Below are 21,582 nucleotides of genomic sequence, written 5' to 3' on the forward strand. Positions count from 1 at the left end.
ATACTGATTAAAAAGGCTGCCAGGCTATGCACTGCATGCTTGCAAAAATCGGACGACTTCATTTCAGAGGATTAAATGTGAAGACCAATTGGGGGATATCTCAGCAACTTGTGGTTTGCTGACGACATTATCGCGTTAAGCATAGGTGTAAACGACTGACAAACGGTGATCGAGGACTTGAACAGACGAAGTCTAAGCGAGTGTCGGTTTGAGGATTGTTGTGCAGAACAGCGAGGTAACGTTGAATACATAGGCTGGCAAGGGAATAATAGTTCGTGTGAAGCTGTGCAAGACTACGTTTATATAGGCCCAGTAGTTGCAAGGGAGCCGGATCACGAGTAGAAGTTTCCAGACGCACAAAAATAGGTTTGAGCGCATATTGCAGGTTATCTGAAGTCATGAACGGCAGCTTACCGATAAAATCGGAAAGAAAAAGCTTACAATCAGAGAGCAGATATAGAAAGAGATGCATTACCTTTTGAAACGACAGAGAGGTTGACCTGAGGTTGACCCCTCTATTCCGATACTGTGCACCGGGACACCAAAAATGGACAAGAAAGTATGTTATGAGGGGAGACGATGTGGACCAAGGACGTAAATGGGAATAGTCTCTCACATGAACCTCATAGCAGCGGTAGAATAAAGGAGCTTCATGACGATAGCCTGTTTTCTTTTTGTTTAACTTTTTTTATGCGAAATACTTACTCAGGCAGTTCTCGTAGGCGTTTGTTTGTAGACAATCAGTCATCGTACCAGTATTAACCTATGAGGCTGAAACATGGAATATATCAAGAAACATGAAACGGAACTACGGAGCAGGCGCGAGCGATGGGTGATGTTATGAGACAGGGCAAATCGATTCCGTGCGTGTGAATGCAATGAGGACTCCGCATTCTCATTTCCCGTATTGTAGCAAGGCCAGCCGCAGTCACGACTAGACCCGCAGTGCTTGTCGAGCGAGGAGGGCACTTTACACATGATAAGTATTTGTCCTTGAGCCAGCTGCAAAGAGAAATCCAGATTATGCGAAGGAAAGTAGGGCAACGGAAAGGAACAGTAACCTCTGAAACTTTTCTCCCCCTTGCACGAGGCATTCGTATACTTCTGGCTCGGAGCCAAGAGCCGAGCCGCTGAGGCGTTGTTTTTGGGGAAGACGAGGCCGACCCATGACGCGTCGTCTCCGTGTACAGAGTGTCTATTGTGCCGTTGCCACTGTGTCAGTCATTTATTGATGCCCCGTGATGCGTCGAAGAGATCGAGGTGCGCCACAGATTCTTTACTATTTATGGCTCTCTTTGCTGAAACCTGCCCTATAGAAAAATATGGCTAAATAAAAGTACCAGTCAGAGACGTTACTAGGTGTCACTGCAGGGTGGAATTGTCGAAATTGTTGACAAATGTAAGCAAATAATAAAAGATTATTTCGGATCAACTTTCTCCCCCGTCAAAAGGCCACATTTACGCAGGCATATCGGCGTCCCTCCGCTCGTTATAAATGACATTTTATTTTAACTTTCTAAGTCATATAGAAGGTGGAAGGCTGTATCAGATGACTGCTTGGGCCGTTAGAGCATGTTGCCTGACTATTATTCGTGCCGCGGTGTAAATGTGCACCATCGCCATATCAACGGGCATAACAGTGTGGGTCGCCCATAGCCGAACCTCAGCAATCGCGTCTGAAAATATCTACATATGCTTTCGCACAGACATGAGGGGGGGGGGGGGGGGGGGGGGGGGGGGGCTTGCCCCGTCGTGCTAGAGCACTGCTATATAAGTTAAGGGTTGGGTCTGTGTTGGTGCGCGAACGCCTATACCGACAAGGACGTGTGGACAGCCCGTCGTGTACGTTTTGTGGCTCCTGTGAGACACTTGAACATCTCGTTTTAGAGTGTCCCGCATTCGTTGCGCAGCGCGCATTTCTAACTAAGGAATATGGACTTATTGTGCTGCAATGTGCGACCCTTGACGATTGCCTATTTCCAAGGGGGTGCGCTTCCCGACGTGACCAGGCCCATCGAGCCCTGCTAACTTTTATGAAGGACACTGACTTGGCCTCCCATTTATAGACATTATTTGTATTTTATTTTGTTCTGTCTGTGTCTCCGTCATTTCTTCATTCCCTCTTTTCTTTCCTCATGTTTTCATTTCCTCTATTATTCCCTCCTCCTGAAAGAGTAGGCAGGCGTTGTGCCCCTCTCGGTCGCAGTTGTCAGCTTGCTCCCTCCCTATTTCCTTCGTGTCCTTGTGTTATATGTGTGCAAGTGAAATAATAATAATAATAATAATAATAATAATAATAATAATAATAATAATAATAATAATAATAATAATAATAATAATAATAATAATAATAACAATAATAATAATAATAATAATAATAATAATAATAATAATAATAATAATAATAATAATAATAATTCAGTGCAGTGAACCCCTTATAAAGATGATAACAACACAGTATAGCCAGTCACGGTATAGACAGCCGGTGTAATCACAAAGCCTATTGCGTGATCCGAAGATCATAAATAAAGTATATCTTCGTCTCGTGAGCTATAATGAGGTGCATTGTCCGGACGCTTGTCGAATGCAAAAGATTTCAAGGTAATGAAAGAAGCAATGGCTAAAGCGCTTTTTTTCTATTGTGATTGCACATTTCGTGTTGAGCTTTGAGTGTTCAGTGACAACACTGAATAGTGTAAGGCCGACGGAACGTCCACGGACGTCAGACGTTAAGTGATAGTGTGCTACCCTCGGGTACATTAACCTATTTTACTTAAGTGTTTTCTCTGCCACGTCCCACCAGCCCCAGATATCGAATGCATCTGCGAGTGCCGCTACATCAGATACGTATTTTCTCATCTGTACTTCACAGACTGTAAGGGAGCATAATACACTTCAAAGAAGGAACAGGATTTTCGAACTAAGCTATGTTTCGTATTGTTGAAAAATTTGTCACTCACTCACTCACTCACTCACTCACTCACTCACTCACTCACTCACTCACTCACTCACTCACTCACTCACTCACTCACTCACTCAAACAAACAAACAAACAAACAAACAAACAAACAAACAAACAAACAAACAAACAAACAAACAAACAAACAAACAATCAATCAATCAATCAATCAATCAATCAATCAATCAATCAATCAATGAAACGTTGTTAGGCTTTGAGATGGCTAAATTCATCACGCAAATGTAGAGACGAAGGCCACATAGTCATGATCTATGATCTGATTTCAGATCGCAGTATCTATAAATAAAAAAAAAAATTGCGGGGATTCTTGACGGAACAAACAAAAAACTAAATAATGTGAACAGCAGAGCAGCATAGAATAACTAAAATGTAAAGACAGGATATAAATCAACGAAGACATCAACAGATATATGTGAGTTCAAATCTCAGCAATGTCAAAACGCTAATGCCCCCTCTTTTTCTGTTGGCTTCACCGTAAGCAATGTGTTATGACGGCGAAGAAACCTTTCAAGGCACTAGAGCTGCGTATTAACACAGTCTCCGGCGATAGTGGTGACGAAACTCATTAACACAGTAAAGCGCCGAGCTTGGACCCTTCCCGTCTTCATAGGAGTGACCTAACATCATCCACAAAATTGGTCAAGTAAGCGCACGATGCAGCGCTCTAGGGCTACTTAAGCTGGCTGTCTGACAACGCCTCCTGGCCCAAGTGTGGCGACAATGATCGGCACTAAATCGCAGGTTACGAAATAATATATATTAATTCAACCACGCCGAAGCATCTTGGTACGAAACAATACCTAGCGTGTGGTCGCGCACTGGAGCGTCACATGCAATGCCCAAGCTCACTTTAGCATATCAACATTTAGCTAGGATATCACCAACTCACGTACGCTGCCTAAAATCCAAGCTACTCTTTTTCTTCCCGTCAAATATAGTTTTTATTTCCGTCACCAGTTGTACTAACCTTAATTTTGTATCCAGCCTACTCGTTGCCCTTCGTGGCTGACGAAAGGAAATACTGGCCGAATTATTTGGTCCTACATTTTGCTTGTTTTAATTAGGGATTTCGACGCGTTGTTATTATAAAGTCTCAATATTTATTTGAGAATCAGCTCAAATCTGTTGCACATTGGCAAGTGGGGAATCCGTCCTCTGTCTTACTTTCTTCCTCTAGATTCCTTTTCTTTAAATGTAATGCTTGGATTGCTAATTATTAGGTGGTTGTTCCCTCCTAGAGTATGCGCCACATCTCGTGCGCACGTGCTGACATATATCGATCTAGCACGCCTTCGGCAGCAGTGCAAGAAAACTAGAGACACTGTTCGTCAGTCGGCGTGCTCTCCACATAACCGCATCTCTCTTTTCATGTCGCCTGGCTAGGTTTTCCGTTTCTTATCTGCGGCCCTCCATCCTGGACATCGCTGTTTCCGTTCGGCCTCGCATCGTCACCTACCACGATGGCTCACCGAGCCATTTCTTTCTTTTTGCAGCGTGCCACCTCATATAACGCCCTGAACTGCAAAAGTTTAAAGGAAAAGAAACATTGCCTGGATAAGAACGTAGTGCCGCGTTGCGCTTTTTGGAGCAACTTCCGCCCTAGCCCCGCTGCTCTTCCATTGTCTCGCCAATGTCCTCACTTTCTGTCATCTCCTCTCACGTTTATAGCTTCGTTTAGTTATGATTTTCTTCAGTCGGTAAGGCTGTATTCGAAGCGCGGTTCTTGAAGACGTGACAGAAAAAAAGGTAATTTCGTTTTCGCTGCGTCCCTGCTGTCCAAAAAAGAAAAAAAAAAAGCCCGTGACGGGCGAATTTTCACAACAGAATGGCTCGTGGGAAAAATCGAATAACTCGAGAAACGCGAGGAGCCCAGCCAAAAAAAAAGATGTCGTCCTGGTTCAGGAGACGCGAAGATTAGACCGAGCCATCAGCCTCACTGAAATGAAGCGGGGAAATACGATTGCGCCTGAAACGCGAGGGAAATGGTACATCGTGGGCGTGTTTCTGTTTGCGCTTACACACAGTATGTATAAAGAACATAGATACAGCGAGAGAGAGAGAGAGAGAGAAAAAAGCTATAAGGGAAAGGTAGGGAGGTTAACCAGGCTGAGCCCGGTAGTCTACCCGGCACTGGGGAAAGGAGATTGAAAGAGGAGAAGGAATAGAGAAGTTCACACTCTCACAGTCATTTACACAGTCACACACAGTTCACACATCACAGTCATTTACACAGTCAAGCGTTCACAGCTGAGTTTCGTAACAGGCGGTCATACAGAGCAGTGTACCTCAAAAAACGCAGCAACGTCTTTGTAGCCCTGCACATAGCAGACGCACGAGGCCACGGCCACGAGCCACGAGCCTCCGTAAAATGTATGTCGTCTAAGTGCCCCAAAGTCATCCGAATGGCACTCCTCTCATATTCGTATCTGGGGCAGTCACATAAGAGATGTCTGGTGGTTTCTTCAACACCACATGTGCTGCAGTTGGCACTGTCGGCCATTCCAATTAGGAATGAATAGGAGTTTGTAAAAGAAACCCCTATTCGCAGGCGGCACAGTAATGTTTCTTCTCGTCGGTTAAAACCCGGTAAAAGTTGTAATTGCATCTGTGGGTCCATGGAATTTAGGCGCCGGTTGATAAACTCTGGTGCATTCCATTTTCTTAGAGTTGTAATATGGGCAATACTGCTGAGGTACCGCGCTGCATCCGTTCTTGAAAATGATATTGAGCATCTTTCACATTCTTCATGTGCCTCACGGGCAGCTTTGTCGGCACATTCGTTGCCAGTGATGTTGCAGTGTCCAGGTAGCCATTGAAATATAATGTCGTGGCCTCTGTTCACCGCTTGATGGTAGCGCAATCGTATCTCTGCTACCAATAAATTCGTAAATGAGTCAGGGGCATTGTTTATATGCTTACGTTCCGATCATAGGCTCGACTGCAAAGTTTATTTGGAAGAGAAGTAAAACGAGAAAGGAAGGAAGGGGTTCGAGGGCACGTCCTGACGTAGCAATGTGTGGAGATGCGAGGAATCGTTAATTGCCACATTGTTGTGCGTTTGTGTAAAGAGGGCGGATGCACTGTCACCTTTTGCCTCGGCCTCTTTTTAGACAATGTCTCAGGTGGAAAAAAAAGAAAAAAAATGCATGGATGCACATCAGAAACGGCACGCTGCTGCATCTTTCCTACGTCCATTGGTATGGTCACATGGTATACTGGTATGAAGTTTCGGTACATCCCGCCATGTATTTTACAGTGCTGCCTACTGTTCAAATGAACGCATGGGTGTAGAGCATGTGCAATTTTGCTTACTCTGACAAGTGTGGAAGCGCCCGGCTTTATAGCAGACGACTCATTGTGGTTGACAGCGCTAGCGTCTTTCTACGCACACATTTAGAACAACGGCATAACTTCAGCCGGAACAAGTCCCAGCAAAGCGAGCGGCACACAATGACGTGTTCCCTTTAACAATATGCCACATTATACTATTCGTAGTGGTAGAATTATAGTGTTTGTGCGTACGTACGTAATTTTGTGCGTACGTACACTTTATCTGAAACCATGAGCGAGCACAGTGTTAGCTACACGTGCATGCGTGACCACATTTACAGAAGCTCAGCCGGTGGTAATGTGCAATGGCCAGCTGACGGACAGGTCAGTTATTCCCAACAGCCAGCATCGTTCCGAGGCTAGCACTAAGCAGAAATGCTTGAAGAGTGCGGGGCATCAGGAAAACGATTGTTGCAAGAAATTTCGAACGCCCAAGATCGCGTCTTACTTTTTTTCACTGCACGCTGAGATTGTCAGTAGACTTGAGGAACTGAAGATACTAGAAGAAGACGGGGAGAGGAAGAGGGGGTGCCTCAGTCAGATGCCATAACTTTGGTTGAGGCGACTCGCCTTTGCCTTGACCAAATTCTCTGAAATATGAACGTAATGGGATAAAGAGGACATTTCCAAAGTACAGCCGAATGTAGTCAGATCTCCGACAACAGCTTTGTGGTAGTTGTATCCTAAAGTAAATGTTGCTTAATACTGAATACGTCGTACTTGGACGACGTATACGTACTTGGACGACGTCGTACTTGGACGTCGTATGGTTCGTTTCCTTAGCCGTCTACCACTACGTTACTGCAGCGTTCATCCGATGTGATTCTTTCAGGCGAACTCTGGGACATGCCGTTGAACAAGCATCTAAGAGAAACAAGACACTGATGAGAGCACCGTGCTCTTGTGAGCGGACAACGCGATATCCCAGATCTTTCCCAGATCTTTTTTTTTATTATTTTTCGCCACAAGCGCAGAGGTTCTCTTACTACTTATTTCAGTGCTTTCGTATTTCCACCTCTGTACGCCAGTTTGCGAGTTTTTATTCCGCAACCCGGAACACCATTGAGGCATCGTGTTTCAACTATGACTCCGAGGCGATGAGTGAAAAAGCAATTTTCGCTCTCCAGGCCAGAAAATGCCTCTTCTCAGTTCTCGATGAAAGGATTCTTCCGGTACTTTTTTTTTTTCGTAAGATTATTATTTCCTTTCATTGCGACTGAAAAGGCCAGACTCCTGACGTAGAACACAATGTTACAAGGTGATATTTTTGTGTGTCGCACATTTGCGCAGTTTGCGCCACCAGTTTTAAATCGATTCTTTATTCTCACTGCTACTAGAACAGCGCGAATTTGTCTGGTACGTCATACTATATTTTGAGTCATTTCTTGTGACAGGTGTTTGCAATGTGGCATGTCTCTTCTCTGGACATACTACAGCTGTATATAATGTGTTGTTTCTATGTTTTTACTCGTAGTTAATCAGCAAGGCTAACACCTCCGACATATCGTTAAAGCTTGTATCTCTCTCTCTCTCTCTCTAATAATCACATGATCTAGACCCGATTTTTATTAGACAATTACCGTTCTACCCGAAGCAGTTATCATAATGGGCTCTTTCCTTTTTTTGCCATATGTTCGTGGCAAACGCTGAAGTTAGGACTGCAATCTGCAATGCGGCTGAAGTGTAATCTCGACTGCAGCAGTGCAGAAGTAGATATAAATGCAGAAGCTATAACACCTTGCGTAGCTTACGTTACCTCCTTTGAAAAAAATGTGGGGTTGACGCTTCGACTGCGTGTGCTGCCCCAACAGCACTGGTGGACACCTGCAGTTGTGCGATTTTGAAAACTAAATATAATTTGCATAGGGGCTAGCGCATAGCCATTTAAAGCTACGGCACTAGGAGAACCACGCCAACGAAAAGTGAAAAGGAAAAAGGAAATAAGGAAAGCCAGAACTAATTTTTCATTGCTGACTTCGTACCGAGAGGAAAAGTTTTCGAACTGATTCACCTTTCCTTCAATTCACTGCACGAATCACGGCGCTCTTCCCTTTCGGGCGTTACCCAAGCCGAGCCGTGTCAGTGGGGAAAATCCCCGGCACATTTTGAAACGTCTGCTTACCTTACCTTCACAACCCGCGACGACTAGCAGGGGCCAGCAACGCAGCATCTCTCACCGCGCTCGCTAGTAGATGGTCCGTGGGGATCCGCATCTCCCAGTGGCGCGCGCTTTGCGTTCCGGCGCTCAGATCCGTTCGCGTTTCCGCCCTTTGTTCCCCGTGGCAGCACACGGAGTCGGAACACTCGCTCGCGCATTTGGGCGCCCGCCGCTTTCTCCCTGCGCAGGACGATCAAAGGAAGCGAATGGGCCGGACTCGTTCGCATTGTTCGCCGCGCAGGAAGCGAAAAAGCGTAAATCTCGAGCACGCGCTCATTGCACGGCTCCGCCTTTGTTGTATACACGGAACATGGCCGTATACTATATGGCAACGTGAAAGGGCCTGAGTGAGGCACCTTTATTATCACTATTACATAGCTGGCCGCGGAATCCCCGCGTTTAGAAATACGTGTTTATCGTTCGTCTTTCCTGAAAGCCTGCTTTGTTTGTCTATTTTTCTCAAAGTTCGAAGCATGGGGCACGCCTTTTTTGTAACGTTTGCTCTTTAATACGTTAGCTTGAAGGGATGTATTGAGTTCTGTGTTAATTTCCAAGTGCACCAGCGCTATACCGTTTGCTTTGTATTTAAGACTGCCTTCCTTATGTACAACTATAAAGAGACTGCCGGAGAAACATCCGAAGCACGCACGTGACGTCTCTAGATGCACCGTTGCACTTTCTTTTCAGCGGTGCTTGCGTAAATGCTGGTGAAGGAAAAGGACTGTGGGCTGACACATTTGAAACAGCAGTTCTTTCTTTCTTTCTTTCTTTCTTTCTTTCTTTCTTTCTTTCTTTCTTTCTTTCTTTCTTTCTTTCTTTCTTTCTTTCTTTCTTTCTTTCTTTCTTTCTTTCTTTCTTTCTATTCATTTATTTCTTTTCTTTGCAAGTCTGTATGAAAAATCCACGCTCAGTAAAGGAAATCATCTTGTGGACGACGATTCCGGAATACGAAAATACGAAGCAGTGGCGATGGTTGTTTCGGCTGCGTGAAGGACACCGCTGTGCATACAAAACTATGTTGAGTGCAAAATATCACGTGGAAGGAGCGGAGATAGCACTCCCGCACCCGCAAATATGCAAAACAGAAGTAGACATCTGCATTCGCATAGTCCCATGGGCGAACGCTGCGCATAACATGTGGGAGTACAAATACAAAGGCGAAGAAAAATCAGGAATTCAGCTCATGGATCTTGGTTTAGAGAGCGAAGGATGCAAACGCGATACCGCAGTCATGTTCGCGGCTGCACAAGATACTCAGCCAGCTTTCATAGATCATAGAATGCTTTCGTTGAGTGCAAGTATTTCAAGATGCGCGTGAAAGTGCTGTAATCTGCCGACGTAACACGTGATACGTATATTAGACGCTGTGTAAAGGGCGAAGTAGGATGAGGTTGGAGTGAAAGAAATATACGAGACGTTGCATTGAAGTGTGAGTGAAACAGTGTTGCCGATTTGTTTTTAGCTCAGTCTTTCCACGGCAGTCAACTTATAACATAATAGAAGACAAGAGTGGTAATGTCTGGAGTGCTCCGCTCCTGCATTTGCAGCGGATTCCCGCCATCTACTTTGGACGTGGGCTGGGAAAAAGTCAGTCCCCGAAAGTGCACTTAGGGGTGTGAAGTCAATAAGTGACCAAACTGAGTACTATTGACGATGGCTTTGCAAAATAAATTTGATTAGTCGCTTTTGCAGTATCTGCATCAAAAGAGCCTCCATGCTTAAATGTAATTTTATATTCAGACATTATGCGCCACGTGGCAACCAAGGCGATTAAACAAAGAGACAAGAATGGGAAGCTCTGCTCTAGAACTCAACGCCCTATGCTTCCAATCTAATAACAAGAAGACTGGCAGATAATATTGCCCCATATTCGTCCAATGTTGTTAAGAGAAAGCTTTAGCCCGGACGCAATTCCAATTTTCCAATACATGTATGCGTGATACGAAACATTGTTCATTAGGCAAGTGCTTAAGCAATTTTAGTCGTATATTTTGTATATTGTGTTTAAAATAAACCTGAATTAAAAAAAAAGAAACAGTTCTTCAAATACGCTGCAGACACGCAAAGTATTGCCAACCACTCGCTCGTTGTATTTTTTTTCTCCTGGTTTCCTACGTGTGAAGCTCGTCGTTTAAACCTTCCGTGCTTTCTCTTCTCCTTCCTTTTATAAACATGGCATTCAGCTCTGCATTCTTTTGGATGCAGAAAAGCTTTTCTGGCTTTGTTCTCGAATTACTCTTACATGTCCTAAATATGCCCATCACGTACTGAGGTTCTAAGTTTACGTACTTTGTTTCCAAAGTGAAACAGTCATAGGCTTGGTTGCCATATAATTTTCCCATGGAAAGAATAGTAAGTCAATAATATCCAGCGCTTTCATTGTCTGTGAGGTTGCAGCGGGATTTGAAGGCTATCGCCTAACACTTCGCCGAAGTGACAGCGCACGCGAACTATGGTTTTTTCATGATGGCCTAGCCACATTTATTTATTTATTTATTTATTTATTTATTTATTTATTTATTTATTTATTTATTTATTTATTTATTTATTTATTTATTTATTTATTTATTTATTTATTTATTTATTTATTTATTTATTTATTTATTTATTTATTTATTTATTTATTTATCCCCTTCAGTCACGGAGTACACATTTGTGTACGCGACTTATTTTCGCAATTTCTCTGCAGTGGTGTCAAGGAATAGATCGCGAACATTAAGCTTATAATAACTTGGAAATTCCGCTTACCTAATGCACCTCCATTTTATTTCTGAGTGCAATGTGTCACTATAGACGACCGCTTTGGTGAAGGCACTACCGTGTTTGACGGGCTGTTCGACGTGAAGCGGTTTGGTAGCAGCTGTGAAATAACTTTTTTTCCTTTCTAGTAATGCTTGCAGCGAATAATTAAATTGTGGATGTAATTCGAGCGGTTTACTAAATTTATTTTATGAAGAAACGTAGTATGACTGACTGATCACTAAGCAGATATTCGATAACTCTATAATTATAATGAGTCATCATAATATGCACAAGGAGTCCTTCCACTACCTAGATTTGCTTTCAATGGAGCATGCAGTACCTTGGCATAAATATTTGTAAATTTCATACATTTATCGAAAGTCTATCATAATTCGTGACTGAAGGGGTTATTTATTTATTTATTTATTTATTTATTTATTTATTTATTTATTTATTTATTTATTTATTTATTTATTTATTTATTTATTTATTTATTTATTACAGCGAAGCTGCATATGGCTACGCCGGCAAATTTTCTGCGTCCGTGCGTGTACACCGTCGCGTCGACAAAGCAAAACTTTCAGCTCCAGAGCGAGTGTAATTTTGAGTTTCCGCGTAACAGAATTTATGTTTTCTCGTATGTTGAAATTACAAACCGATGCTATCATGTCTGCAGGTTGTGTGTAAGTCGCTCTTTACAAATTTCGTGACGCACTTTACTTTGAGAAATTGAATTAGTTCAATAACGCACTTGAGCCAGGCGGAGGGTATACTAGAATGAGGATATATATGCTGCACTAAGGCAAACCCGCATGCGCGCGTGAGGAACGTGTGCCCACGATGTATCATCTGTACTTGATGAGTGGGCGCTCTGTCCGTTGCATTGGTCGCGCAGTGTGTGTTACGACCGTAACCGATATCAGGGCAAGACTGTTAAAAGATTACAGTGACGTTCATTCACTTCGTGAACGCCGGTTGCGCACAAGCATATGGACGCCGCGAACGTGAACCGCGGCGTCGAAGCACCAACTTTCCGGAAAGGTTGCGACGAGGTCGTGGACGCTACGTTGATTTCGACGGTGCGACGCCTTGTGATGGTGGCGCATGTGTAACGTCGGCAACAGTTTCGCTGTACATCCACTTTCACGGGGTAGAATGGAGGCGAGAATTTTTTACTTGTTCATTTATTTATTTGCCACATTGTACGTTATCTAAATAGTTTCCCGCGTTCTAGTCTGTCACTTCTCCCCCCTCAACCCCAGCCCAACTGCTGACTGCCTGCCGTTCAGGTGTCAGCAGATGTAGCTCGACAGTTGGAGTGCAGTAAGCAGTAAGTTTCTTACTTTCTTCGCTTTTCATTTTCGCTTATTCATTACTGCTGCTACTTTCGGACACGCGCGCAGGTCAGCCGGAGCTCGGTGGGCAGCCTCTACATGACGGAGACGGACCTGAAGACAGAGGGCCACTACGCGTGCGAGGTGTCGGCCGACGCGCCTTCCTTCCAGACCGTCCGTTCGGAGAGGGAGCTCAAGGTCTACGGTGAGCGTCCAGCAATGCATTATTACGAGATCACACGGCAAAAAAGAAGTGAAACTTGGTGAAGCTCGTATGCAATAATTTTAAGGACAAAGAGCGAAAAGACGTAGACGGATAGCAGGCAGGCAAACTACGATACTTACGAGCAGCGTCGGTGTTTTGTGGATAGTTTGAATAAACGGGCTTTATAAGCGTCCAATTAAAATGGGGACGGATGGTGTCACCAAACAGATTACTACTACCATTCTGCTGCGCTTGTTCTCAGTCGGGTTATAGCTTAGAGTAGTTCGAGTTAAAAAAATATCGTTTCCTAAAGTATTGCCCAAAGTTTGCAAAGTTGAAAAAGCTTATATCGCCGCCCAAAAAGATGTGTTCTCTATCTACGTATTCCTTACCTTTACGCCAGCAATCCTCCAGCGATCTTTTCATTTCGTTAGCCTCAGGACCCGTTCACTTTTCTCCTACAATATCGTTGCAGCCTAAGGCTTCTGGCAGGATAACTACGTCTTCATTTACTTCGGCACGGATACTGCGGCATGTTAACAAAAAATTATCAGTAGTGTCGGCGCTATCTGCATGGTTCTATGCTCAAATGGTCGTCATCGGCAAATTTTCTACTGCCACGACTCCGCGTCCTACGGCGCCGTGATCGGGATTCTAACACTGTAGTGCACTATAACCCTTGAAGTGCCACACAACTTTTCTTTTTTTTTTTTTTTCCTAGGACGACTAGAGGAGTGAGCGAGGTCGCCAGTGGGAGAACGTGTTGTGTGCTCGATTATTCTAGGAACTCAACACATCCATGGTTCACTCGTATAATTATTGAGCTGCGAGATCAGGAAATGAATTAGTGGACACAGCATGCGGGCATTCTGCGAAGTGTCATGTCGCAAGTACGCGGTGACACTACCGGTGTTTTCTTCATGACGCGCATGCGTAAACGAGCTTGCGGACGCAATTATTCCAGGAACGCTAACCTTCGGAGGGCGTTTGTTTTGTTAAAAGATAAAATTAAACTCCAGTTTGCAAAAGTGTTGTGTTGGTTATTATCGGTCCAAGTGGCAGATTATGAAAATTAAGTTGAGAGTCAATGTATTCGCAACTGCTTCTTACACCCTACAGACGTCACTTCTCGTAGCAAAGTGCCTTGTGCTCGCGTAGAACCATGCAAACCTTGTCTATGTGCACACTTTGTCTGCACTCCTAAAGTTTAGTAACGGTTGCCTTAGGCTAGCCTGTAACGTCAAAGTAGTGATATCCTCAACAATTCAGGCGAGCCGCTTTCCACACCAGGAAATTGTCCTCAACAATAATAATACGTTCTTCTGCTATCTGTGGTTCATAGGAAAAGTGTTATTAATTAGTTATTTCTGCTGGCCAGATGACACAGCAAAATTTGTACCACAGTTTGCTTTCATGCAGTTAAGCGAAAATAGAAAACAAATGTCTATCACATTTTTTGTGTAATATATTTCGCTCGGGAAGAGACGCTCAGGAGGAGCAATTATCGGCCAAGTCTGCCAGGCTAACCTTGCCTGTAGCAACATCATCACTACCACCACCTGAGTGTATTTATTGCTTTCTTGCTTTTTCGCTTCTTTTTTTATCTGCCTCTCCTTCATTGTAGTGCTGCCCAAAAAGGTCCCGAGATTCGCGGTACTAAGCCCCACTATAGGATCGGAGACGTGGTGAACGTCACCTGCTACGCAAGCGCGACAAAACCACCAGCTGTCCTGATGTGGTACATCAACGGCGAGCAGGTGAGGGTCGTTTATTCTGCGAGGTGCATAGCCACGTAAGTACCACTGAGAAATCGAGGAATATGCTGTAATTCAACTCAGATAGCAACAGTCATATTCGCACAGTCACTAACACAACGCCTTCGTTAACATGGCAGGAAATGACTAAAACTTTGGCTGTACCGTTTGCCTTGGCTTATTAAAAGTGGTTAATTTGTGCGCGCAAGCGTATACGCTTACATGTTACGGTAATCTGTATAAAGACTAACAATTTAATACGTTTGTGTGATAACTCATGTTTAGCAGTTCAAGCGCAGTGGTTCTACAAGTGCGGTGGTTTTAATGTCTTGGTTATTCTCCGTCGACTACGAAATTTGCACGAGCTATAACTTACAATTTATAGCCGAGCAAAATAGCGAAAACGTATAACTTCAATCACCGTGATAGGAGAGCTTCGCCCTAATTTACTTCGTTTAATTTCCGTATTTCGGTCTGTACAGATTCCTCCCGAATACGAGAGGATGTACCCAATCTTCCGTGACCAGGACCACTTGTACCACTCGTCCTTAGGCCTGACCTTCACGGCCGAGCCCCAACACTTCACCTACGGCACCATGAAGCTCAAGTGCACCGCTACAGTGTCCGGCGCGTACTCGCTGTCCAACGAGGAGATTGTGGCAGCGGTAGACGCCAAGCGCACCGGTATGAGTTTGGACGACTGCTGATCGTAGCAACCTGTTTCAGCGGTCAGGCAACCCGTGACAATTTAATTGACTTTCTACTAGTCTGCAGGCAGAGTACGTAGAAACTAGACCCGGATGGCGCGGTGAAAGCAAGCAAGCAATCAGGCAGCCAGGCAAACAAACGAACAAACGATTGAACAAAAACAAACAAACAAAAACACCAACATTGTGTATTTCTTATCTCTTCTTACTACTACAAGCGTTTGACTTAAAATCCGAGATTGTCATCTTTTTTTCCAGGTTTCTGAACGAGATTGTGTCGTTCAAAGATTCTTCAGCCTTTTCATTAAAATCTATGTAATGTCGTTCTTGGTTTCGATTGGGAGTAGCATGTGTTAATCGAGAAGTACGTGGGATAATAACTAACATCTATCGCAGACTTGCGATGCAAACAGCGTGAAAGACCCCATGGGACGGGCTGCAAAGCTCTCACATCAATAAATACTATTTCACAACAAGTCACTGATTATCTGTTGGTACAAATGTAAAAGTTCGAGTTCCACGAAATCTTTCTTTCCGTTTCTTTTCTGTACGTACTGCCAAGGGTAGTCAAGCAGTAGTAGTGCGTGCGATTGTGTGCAAGATGCGTGCGGCACGTCGGAGATTAGTCTTAGCTTCAGTTAAAGCAACGGTCCTCCGCTCAAAGCTCTTCCTCCGCTCAACCGAGCTTGAGCACAGCGCCACCACTCGACCGAGAAAAACGCAACGCTTCTGAAGAATTGTCGTGGAGCGTCAATGAAGAGCGATGACCACTTTTGTCGAAAGGCGGCGCTGCCATCCAGTTCCTCGACTCGAGGTGGAAAGCTGAGGGAGGAACGTTCTCAAATACGGCGGACAGTTTAGCATCTGTATTCCCCATACTGTATGCTTGTCTTTTTTTGCTGAACCGTCAGAGCGAAAAAATTGTTCTCCGCCATAGAATCACTTCGGCGACTGCTATGCTCCGAAGGACATGCGATTTTCTCGCTGAGTAAATAAATACTTTAAGTGCAAAGTCACCATTAGCGACTAGGAAATGCCAGTCGGTCACTCTAGGAAAATATCCATAAATAGATTAAGTAAAGCAGCACTTTGCGACCTACGTAACAGTGGATTTCCTTCTTTATGCGGAAGTTGTAGGCACGCCACTTACGCACGCTGTTTACCAGAATCTGTTGCTAAAATTTTTCCCCCAGGCTCAGAAGACGACAAGCCTTCCATTACTGGCGCCCAAGCGAGCTACCATGTCGGTGACTTGGTCAACGTCACCTGCAGCTACTCACGCTACGGACGCCCCGTCGACCTACAGTGGCACCTCAACGACCAAGAGGCACGTTGCTCTAGCTTGGTTTATTCGTTTCACGTTAGCCTAGCTAAGAGAGAGAGAGAGAAAAAAAAGGAAAGGCAGGACAATAAAGAAAGTTCTATACTTACTTTTCCGCAAAGGTCATTTAGCTTTCATTTACACTGCAAAAATATAGTTGCTGTTAGTCTATAGGCGTTCGGTTGAAGAGATACTGGACGGCACAAGAAAACCGGCTCTAAGAAGACATCACATAGGCGCTGCAAGACATGCTATTCAAGTATCAGTTACGTTGAGGTAGGGTAGCTTAGAAAAACAGGGACGTGAGCAAAAATGATGATGATGATGATGAACATATTTATTGAGGGATGACTCTAAGGCATATTATGTGGAATCGGAAGGGGAGAGGGGAGGAGGGGCGGGGGGAGGAGCGCATCCCTTGAGCTGACCCTTGAAATTTTCAAAAGGGGCTTGTACGTATATACCAACCCCAAGACTTCATTACGTTATCATCCCAGCGTTTAGTCCTCGTCTATTGAAAAAAAAAGAATAATAAAAGTAATGCTATGGCGTTATACTGAAACAGGTTTTGCTTATTCGTTATGCAAATGATTCACACCGAACAATTTATGAGAAAGACGGATACTGTAATAGATAGCACACCTGAAAAATGCCTAGCTGTTTTTAAAAAAAATCTCTTATCTCGAGGCCCAAAAAGACATCCCAATATACAACCACTGCGTGGCTCTGATGATCCTGCGCATCGTCGCTCTGGTCGACTTTGTCGCTGGAAGGGAACCAGAGTCGCTTGGTTGAGCCAATCGATTCAGCGACATTCTTCGAATCGTTAGGCCCTGTCACGTGTCACGTTAGGCCCTGTCACGCAAGACCGATAACTGGGGCAGCGCAGGTGTCGAACCGGTACCTGGTCCACTACCCACTCCGGCGGTTAGAGTCCGGCGGCCAAGTGACGTCGCTGGGCCTGCGGTTCACGGTGCGGCCTGGACACTTCGTACGCGACGAGATGCGCATCAAATGCACGGCCACGCTCCAGAATGCCGGCAGAGGACCACCGCCGGTGTCGTCATCGTCCGCCTCGCCGAGGGACAGCTCCCACTCGGAGAAGGAGTTTATGCTTGGCTCCAGCAGCCACCGCTCGTCGGGACTCCATGTCTCGGAGCACTACGGTGCAGCAGGTGTGTTTTACAGCGGAGATGTTAGAAAATTCCATCGTACGGAGCTTCGCCGAGCTGGGGGAGAGAGAGCTGAGAGAGAGGGAAAGCAGAGTATAAAAATAGCATCGCGCAGCATATAGTGGAGAAGAGGAGTGAGGCCGTTGGTAGTGGGAAGCGTACAGAGCTGCTGCCGACGCCGACCGCGTTTCCCCGCGTTCGCGCCGAACGCGCCCGGTTTCCGTGACTGCAGCCGATGCCTCTGGCGGCGGCTCGGCAGGTTTCGACCAGAGAACTGGACACTCGTCGCTTCCGAAAGACTGAAGCGAGAGTTCGCTAATCCTAGAGAGAGAGAGAGAGAGAGAGAAAAGGTAAAGGAAAGACAGGGAGGTTAACCAGAGGTTATCTCCGGTTGGCTACCCTGTACCGGGGGAGGGTTTAATGGACGCGAAGGGAGAGAGAGAGAAAAAATACGTAAAAATAAAAAAGAACGAAAGAAAAGAAAATCACACACACGCACAAAACAGAACTGTTTCTGTGGGCACTGTCACGCAGTCTGCGAAGGCATTCTCGTGTTGCATAGTGTCAACGTTCCATCCTTCGTCACTGGCATGTCAAAAAATTATCCGTGGCTCTGCTATCGCAAATACCAGAGACCAGTGGAGATGGGGGAAGCCCAGCAAAAGTTAGACTAAGTGTGTGGTTTGCGACTACTTTACCGGGCTTATCCCCAGCTCCGCTGGTCTCTGGTGTTTGCGACAGCAGAGCCACGCATAATTTTTTTGTGAATGCTTGCCATCAGGCTACAGCATTGTGCGCTTGCTTGTATTGGTCCAGATTAACTGATAGTTAAAAATAAACGTTAATGAGTATTTTAAAAACAAGGCAGAAGATCAAGGGTATCTGGTGACTTCGTTGAGTGGGCTTCGACGAGATTTGCCAGCGACCAGGCTCTGGACTGGGGGCCTCTGAAAATCCAGCCACTTTATTAAATAAAGCGCTCTCTCTCACTCATCTCCTTTTTCTATTATCTGCTCTCCCGCATTTTTCCTATGTCGGCCACTCTTCCAGTTAACCACGCTTCCTTTCTCCGTTCACAATTTCTCTCTCCATTTCTCAGTTTATACTGGTTTTCTTTCCGCTATCTAATGTAGTTGCAGTCTTCACAAAACATTGCTGATGTTTTGGACGATCCCTTTTCAGCACTGGACAGCAATGGATCATCTAGACGGATGTCCATGGCATGGATCATCCAAAGCTGTGCGGTCACGTTGCTGGGGATGTTCGCACGATGAGCACAAACACGAAGCGTCGACTTTGCGACCCTATACGCTGCTATCGAGGCGTTATCTGGCTTTCCATCAACATCGATTGCGGCATGCGCAAGAATAGGACTCGCCATCCCTGCCATGCGAAAATGGACGTCCAGCGAAGCTGGTGCAAAACCACCACTACAACTGCTGATGTAATGCTTTATTGAGGGTTCGGATGCTTGTTTTGAGCTTGTTCTTTATTGAAACGTATGCTGTTTTGTGTGTGTTGTATGTAATTTCATTGAATGTATGCACTGTTCGCTTCACTTTGCTAAGCGCTTGTATCCTCAGCCTTACGGGGGTATGAGCCACTGCATGTTTTGCTTGCTTACACGAGTATGAGCCGTTGCTTATGGGGGTATGTGCCATTGCTGATGATGATAGATGCTTGTTTTGAGCTTGTTATTTATTGAAACGTACGCTGTTCTGTACGTGATGTGTGTTATTCTAATGAATGTATGCAGTGTTCGCTTCAATTTGTTGAGTGCTTGTAGCCTCTGCATTACGAGGGGGGATGAGCCATTGCATTTTTGCTTGCTTAGGGTAGCATAATCCATTGCGGATGATGATAATTTTTGTTCGCGGACAAAACACGTAAAATTCCGACCACCGAGACGCTAACAACTTCGCTGTGCAATTCACCTACCACGCATGATAACAGTTTCCCACGTTGATTTGGCGTGTGACTGAACCGGAACAATGTTGTGTATATAATTCAGTGCCTTTCTACCTCTTCGCGAAGATGGTTGACAAACAAAGCAAATTTTGTCCCCGATATGTCGTTGATCTTAATGTATCGTTCGCGAGCTGCCATGGTCGCAGATGTAGTCTTTTACATAAGAGTTGCATATGTATAGCAATACTATTTCCATATTTAATAATCAAACAAAAAGTCCCATTAGTAACTTAAGAGCCTTTTAGTGCGCTTTGCATTCATATAACAAGTTTACAAATGAAAATGAAAGTGCTCAATTAAGTTCTTGCTTATTAAGAGCACGGAGTTATTCAATACTGCGACAGCGTCTAAACATGAAGTGTGAAGGCGTAGCGAAGTTCCTCCACACTTTCACGCACATAGAAAACTTCATAAAAGTTACGACTGTTCATTCTACTAATTACTTATTTTCAATCCCTAAGGCTGTCAGTGGAAAGCACTGTTCCAGTCAGCTATTCTTCCTTTAAAAGCTACATCTGTTCGTCTACAGCCAACTTTTAACCACTACAACCGAATGTTCTACGCTATGTCGTTTCAGGTGAGAGTTTTCTAATAAATCTTGACATTTTAACACCTCAAGTAAGGCGAAAATGCAGATATATTAATTGCTCTAGATTGAGATACTGTATCAGTCTGTGTTGGTTTCAAGTGCTCTCAGCCACAGAAACCGACCTTGTAACATGTGGTTGATATAAGCGAAAATAACCCATATTGCTGGCACTATTATCTATAACATGATGAATGCTTACGTAGAGGGCCCACAATTACATTGTATTCACTTTGTAGAGTCGTAGTTGTATGGTTTCTTACACTTGCCGCTCTATCTGTATATATGTGCATAAAGGTTGAAATACAATTGTGCTGATTAGCAGCAGTTACCAACATACACGAGCGCCATTTATTATTACACCTTGCTGTTTACGTTTAGTATACGCACCTATGTAAAAACCAAAGTAGAGCTGGAGTGCTAAATTAGTTGATGTGTGATGTGTGATTTCACGCGAAGATGAAACTTTATTACTGCAATGAATATTATTGTTTTTCTAGGAACTTGGATACTTTGCGAGTATTTGCATTCTTTCGCGCAGAGTACCTCTCCTGCCATCATACGTTTCTGAATGTTTTTTATAAAGGGAACATTTTTTGACCAAGCGGAATTTCTGTTCTTTCGGTAAATTTGTTAACATCCCAATGACATAATCACTGCGTGTTGGCATACTTGTCCGATCAATCCTTTGATATCTGATAAACATACCACTGCGTCACATCTGTATCAAAGCTTCACCGTCATATGTAAATAAAAGAAAAATATTGCTTTTCTGGTGCTCATTGGTGGCCTCAATTGAATTCTGAAGGTTTGCTTGAGATGTGTACAAAGTGCAACCATGGAAGAATTCACAAAAGATGAAAGCAACAGGATTTCTTTCGCCTGTCTATTTCATAAAGTGGTGCTGTAAAAGATGGACCGGTAACAACTTGAACAATTTGCGATTCTAATAAGGAAGAACAAGAGACGCGCTTTTATATGCATTGTGAAAGAATTGTATAATGTTTTCTTCACCATTTGTTGCTTTCGGCAAAGCCATCGTACAAGTTTGTAATGCTGTAACTTCCAGTAAACGTCTACCTAATCCAAGCAACGTTGTTATCTGTTGCGAGGTCGCCTTCCGTCGAAATCTGAAATGAAACATTCGATAAGTGTCTGACTTTCACAGAACATTGTTTCGAAAGATGCTTAATTTGTTTACCTATTGTCAGTAGATACCCTGCCGAGCAAAGACTCTAGAGGCAATTAATCAGCCTGAAGTTTCTGCAACTTTAACGCACATCTACGGTGAACAACGAATTTCACATCGATCATGCACTGTTTCA

At 44.2% G+C, this 21,582-nt stretch overlaps 1 protein-coding gene across 1 annotated transcript in view; it reads left to right on the forward strand.

The window, feature by feature from the left end:
- LOC119455991 (uncharacterized) overlaps positions 1 to 21,130 on the forward strand; it is a 38,051-nt gene extending 16,921 nt beyond the window's left edge. Inside the window, exons 3-8 of the mRNA XM_049669118.1 lie at positions 12,614 to 12,760; positions 14,288 to 14,506; positions 14,986 to 15,187; positions 16,404 to 16,537; positions 17,421 to 17,706; positions 18,886 to 21,130. Of these exons, the coding sequence (XP_049525075.1) occupies positions 12,614 to 12,760; positions 14,288 to 14,506; positions 14,986 to 15,187; positions 16,404 to 16,537; positions 17,421 to 17,706; positions 18,886 to 18,977 (1,080 nt within the window). The 3' untranslated portion in view covers positions 18,978 to 21,130. The remainder of the gene's footprint in view (positions 1 to 12,613; positions 12,761 to 14,287; positions 14,507 to 14,985; positions 15,188 to 16,403; positions 16,538 to 17,420; positions 17,707 to 18,885) is intronic.
- Positions 21,131 to 21,582: the final 452 nt, after the last annotated feature.

The sequence above is a fragment of the Dermacentor silvarum genome, chromosome 6 (genome assembly GCF_013339745.2).
Source record: "Dermacentor silvarum isolate Dsil-2018 chromosome 6, BIME_Dsil_1.4, whole genome shotgun sequence".
Taxonomy (NCBI): Eukaryota; Metazoa; Arthropoda; class Arachnida; order Ixodida; family Ixodidae; genus Dermacentor; species Dermacentor silvarum.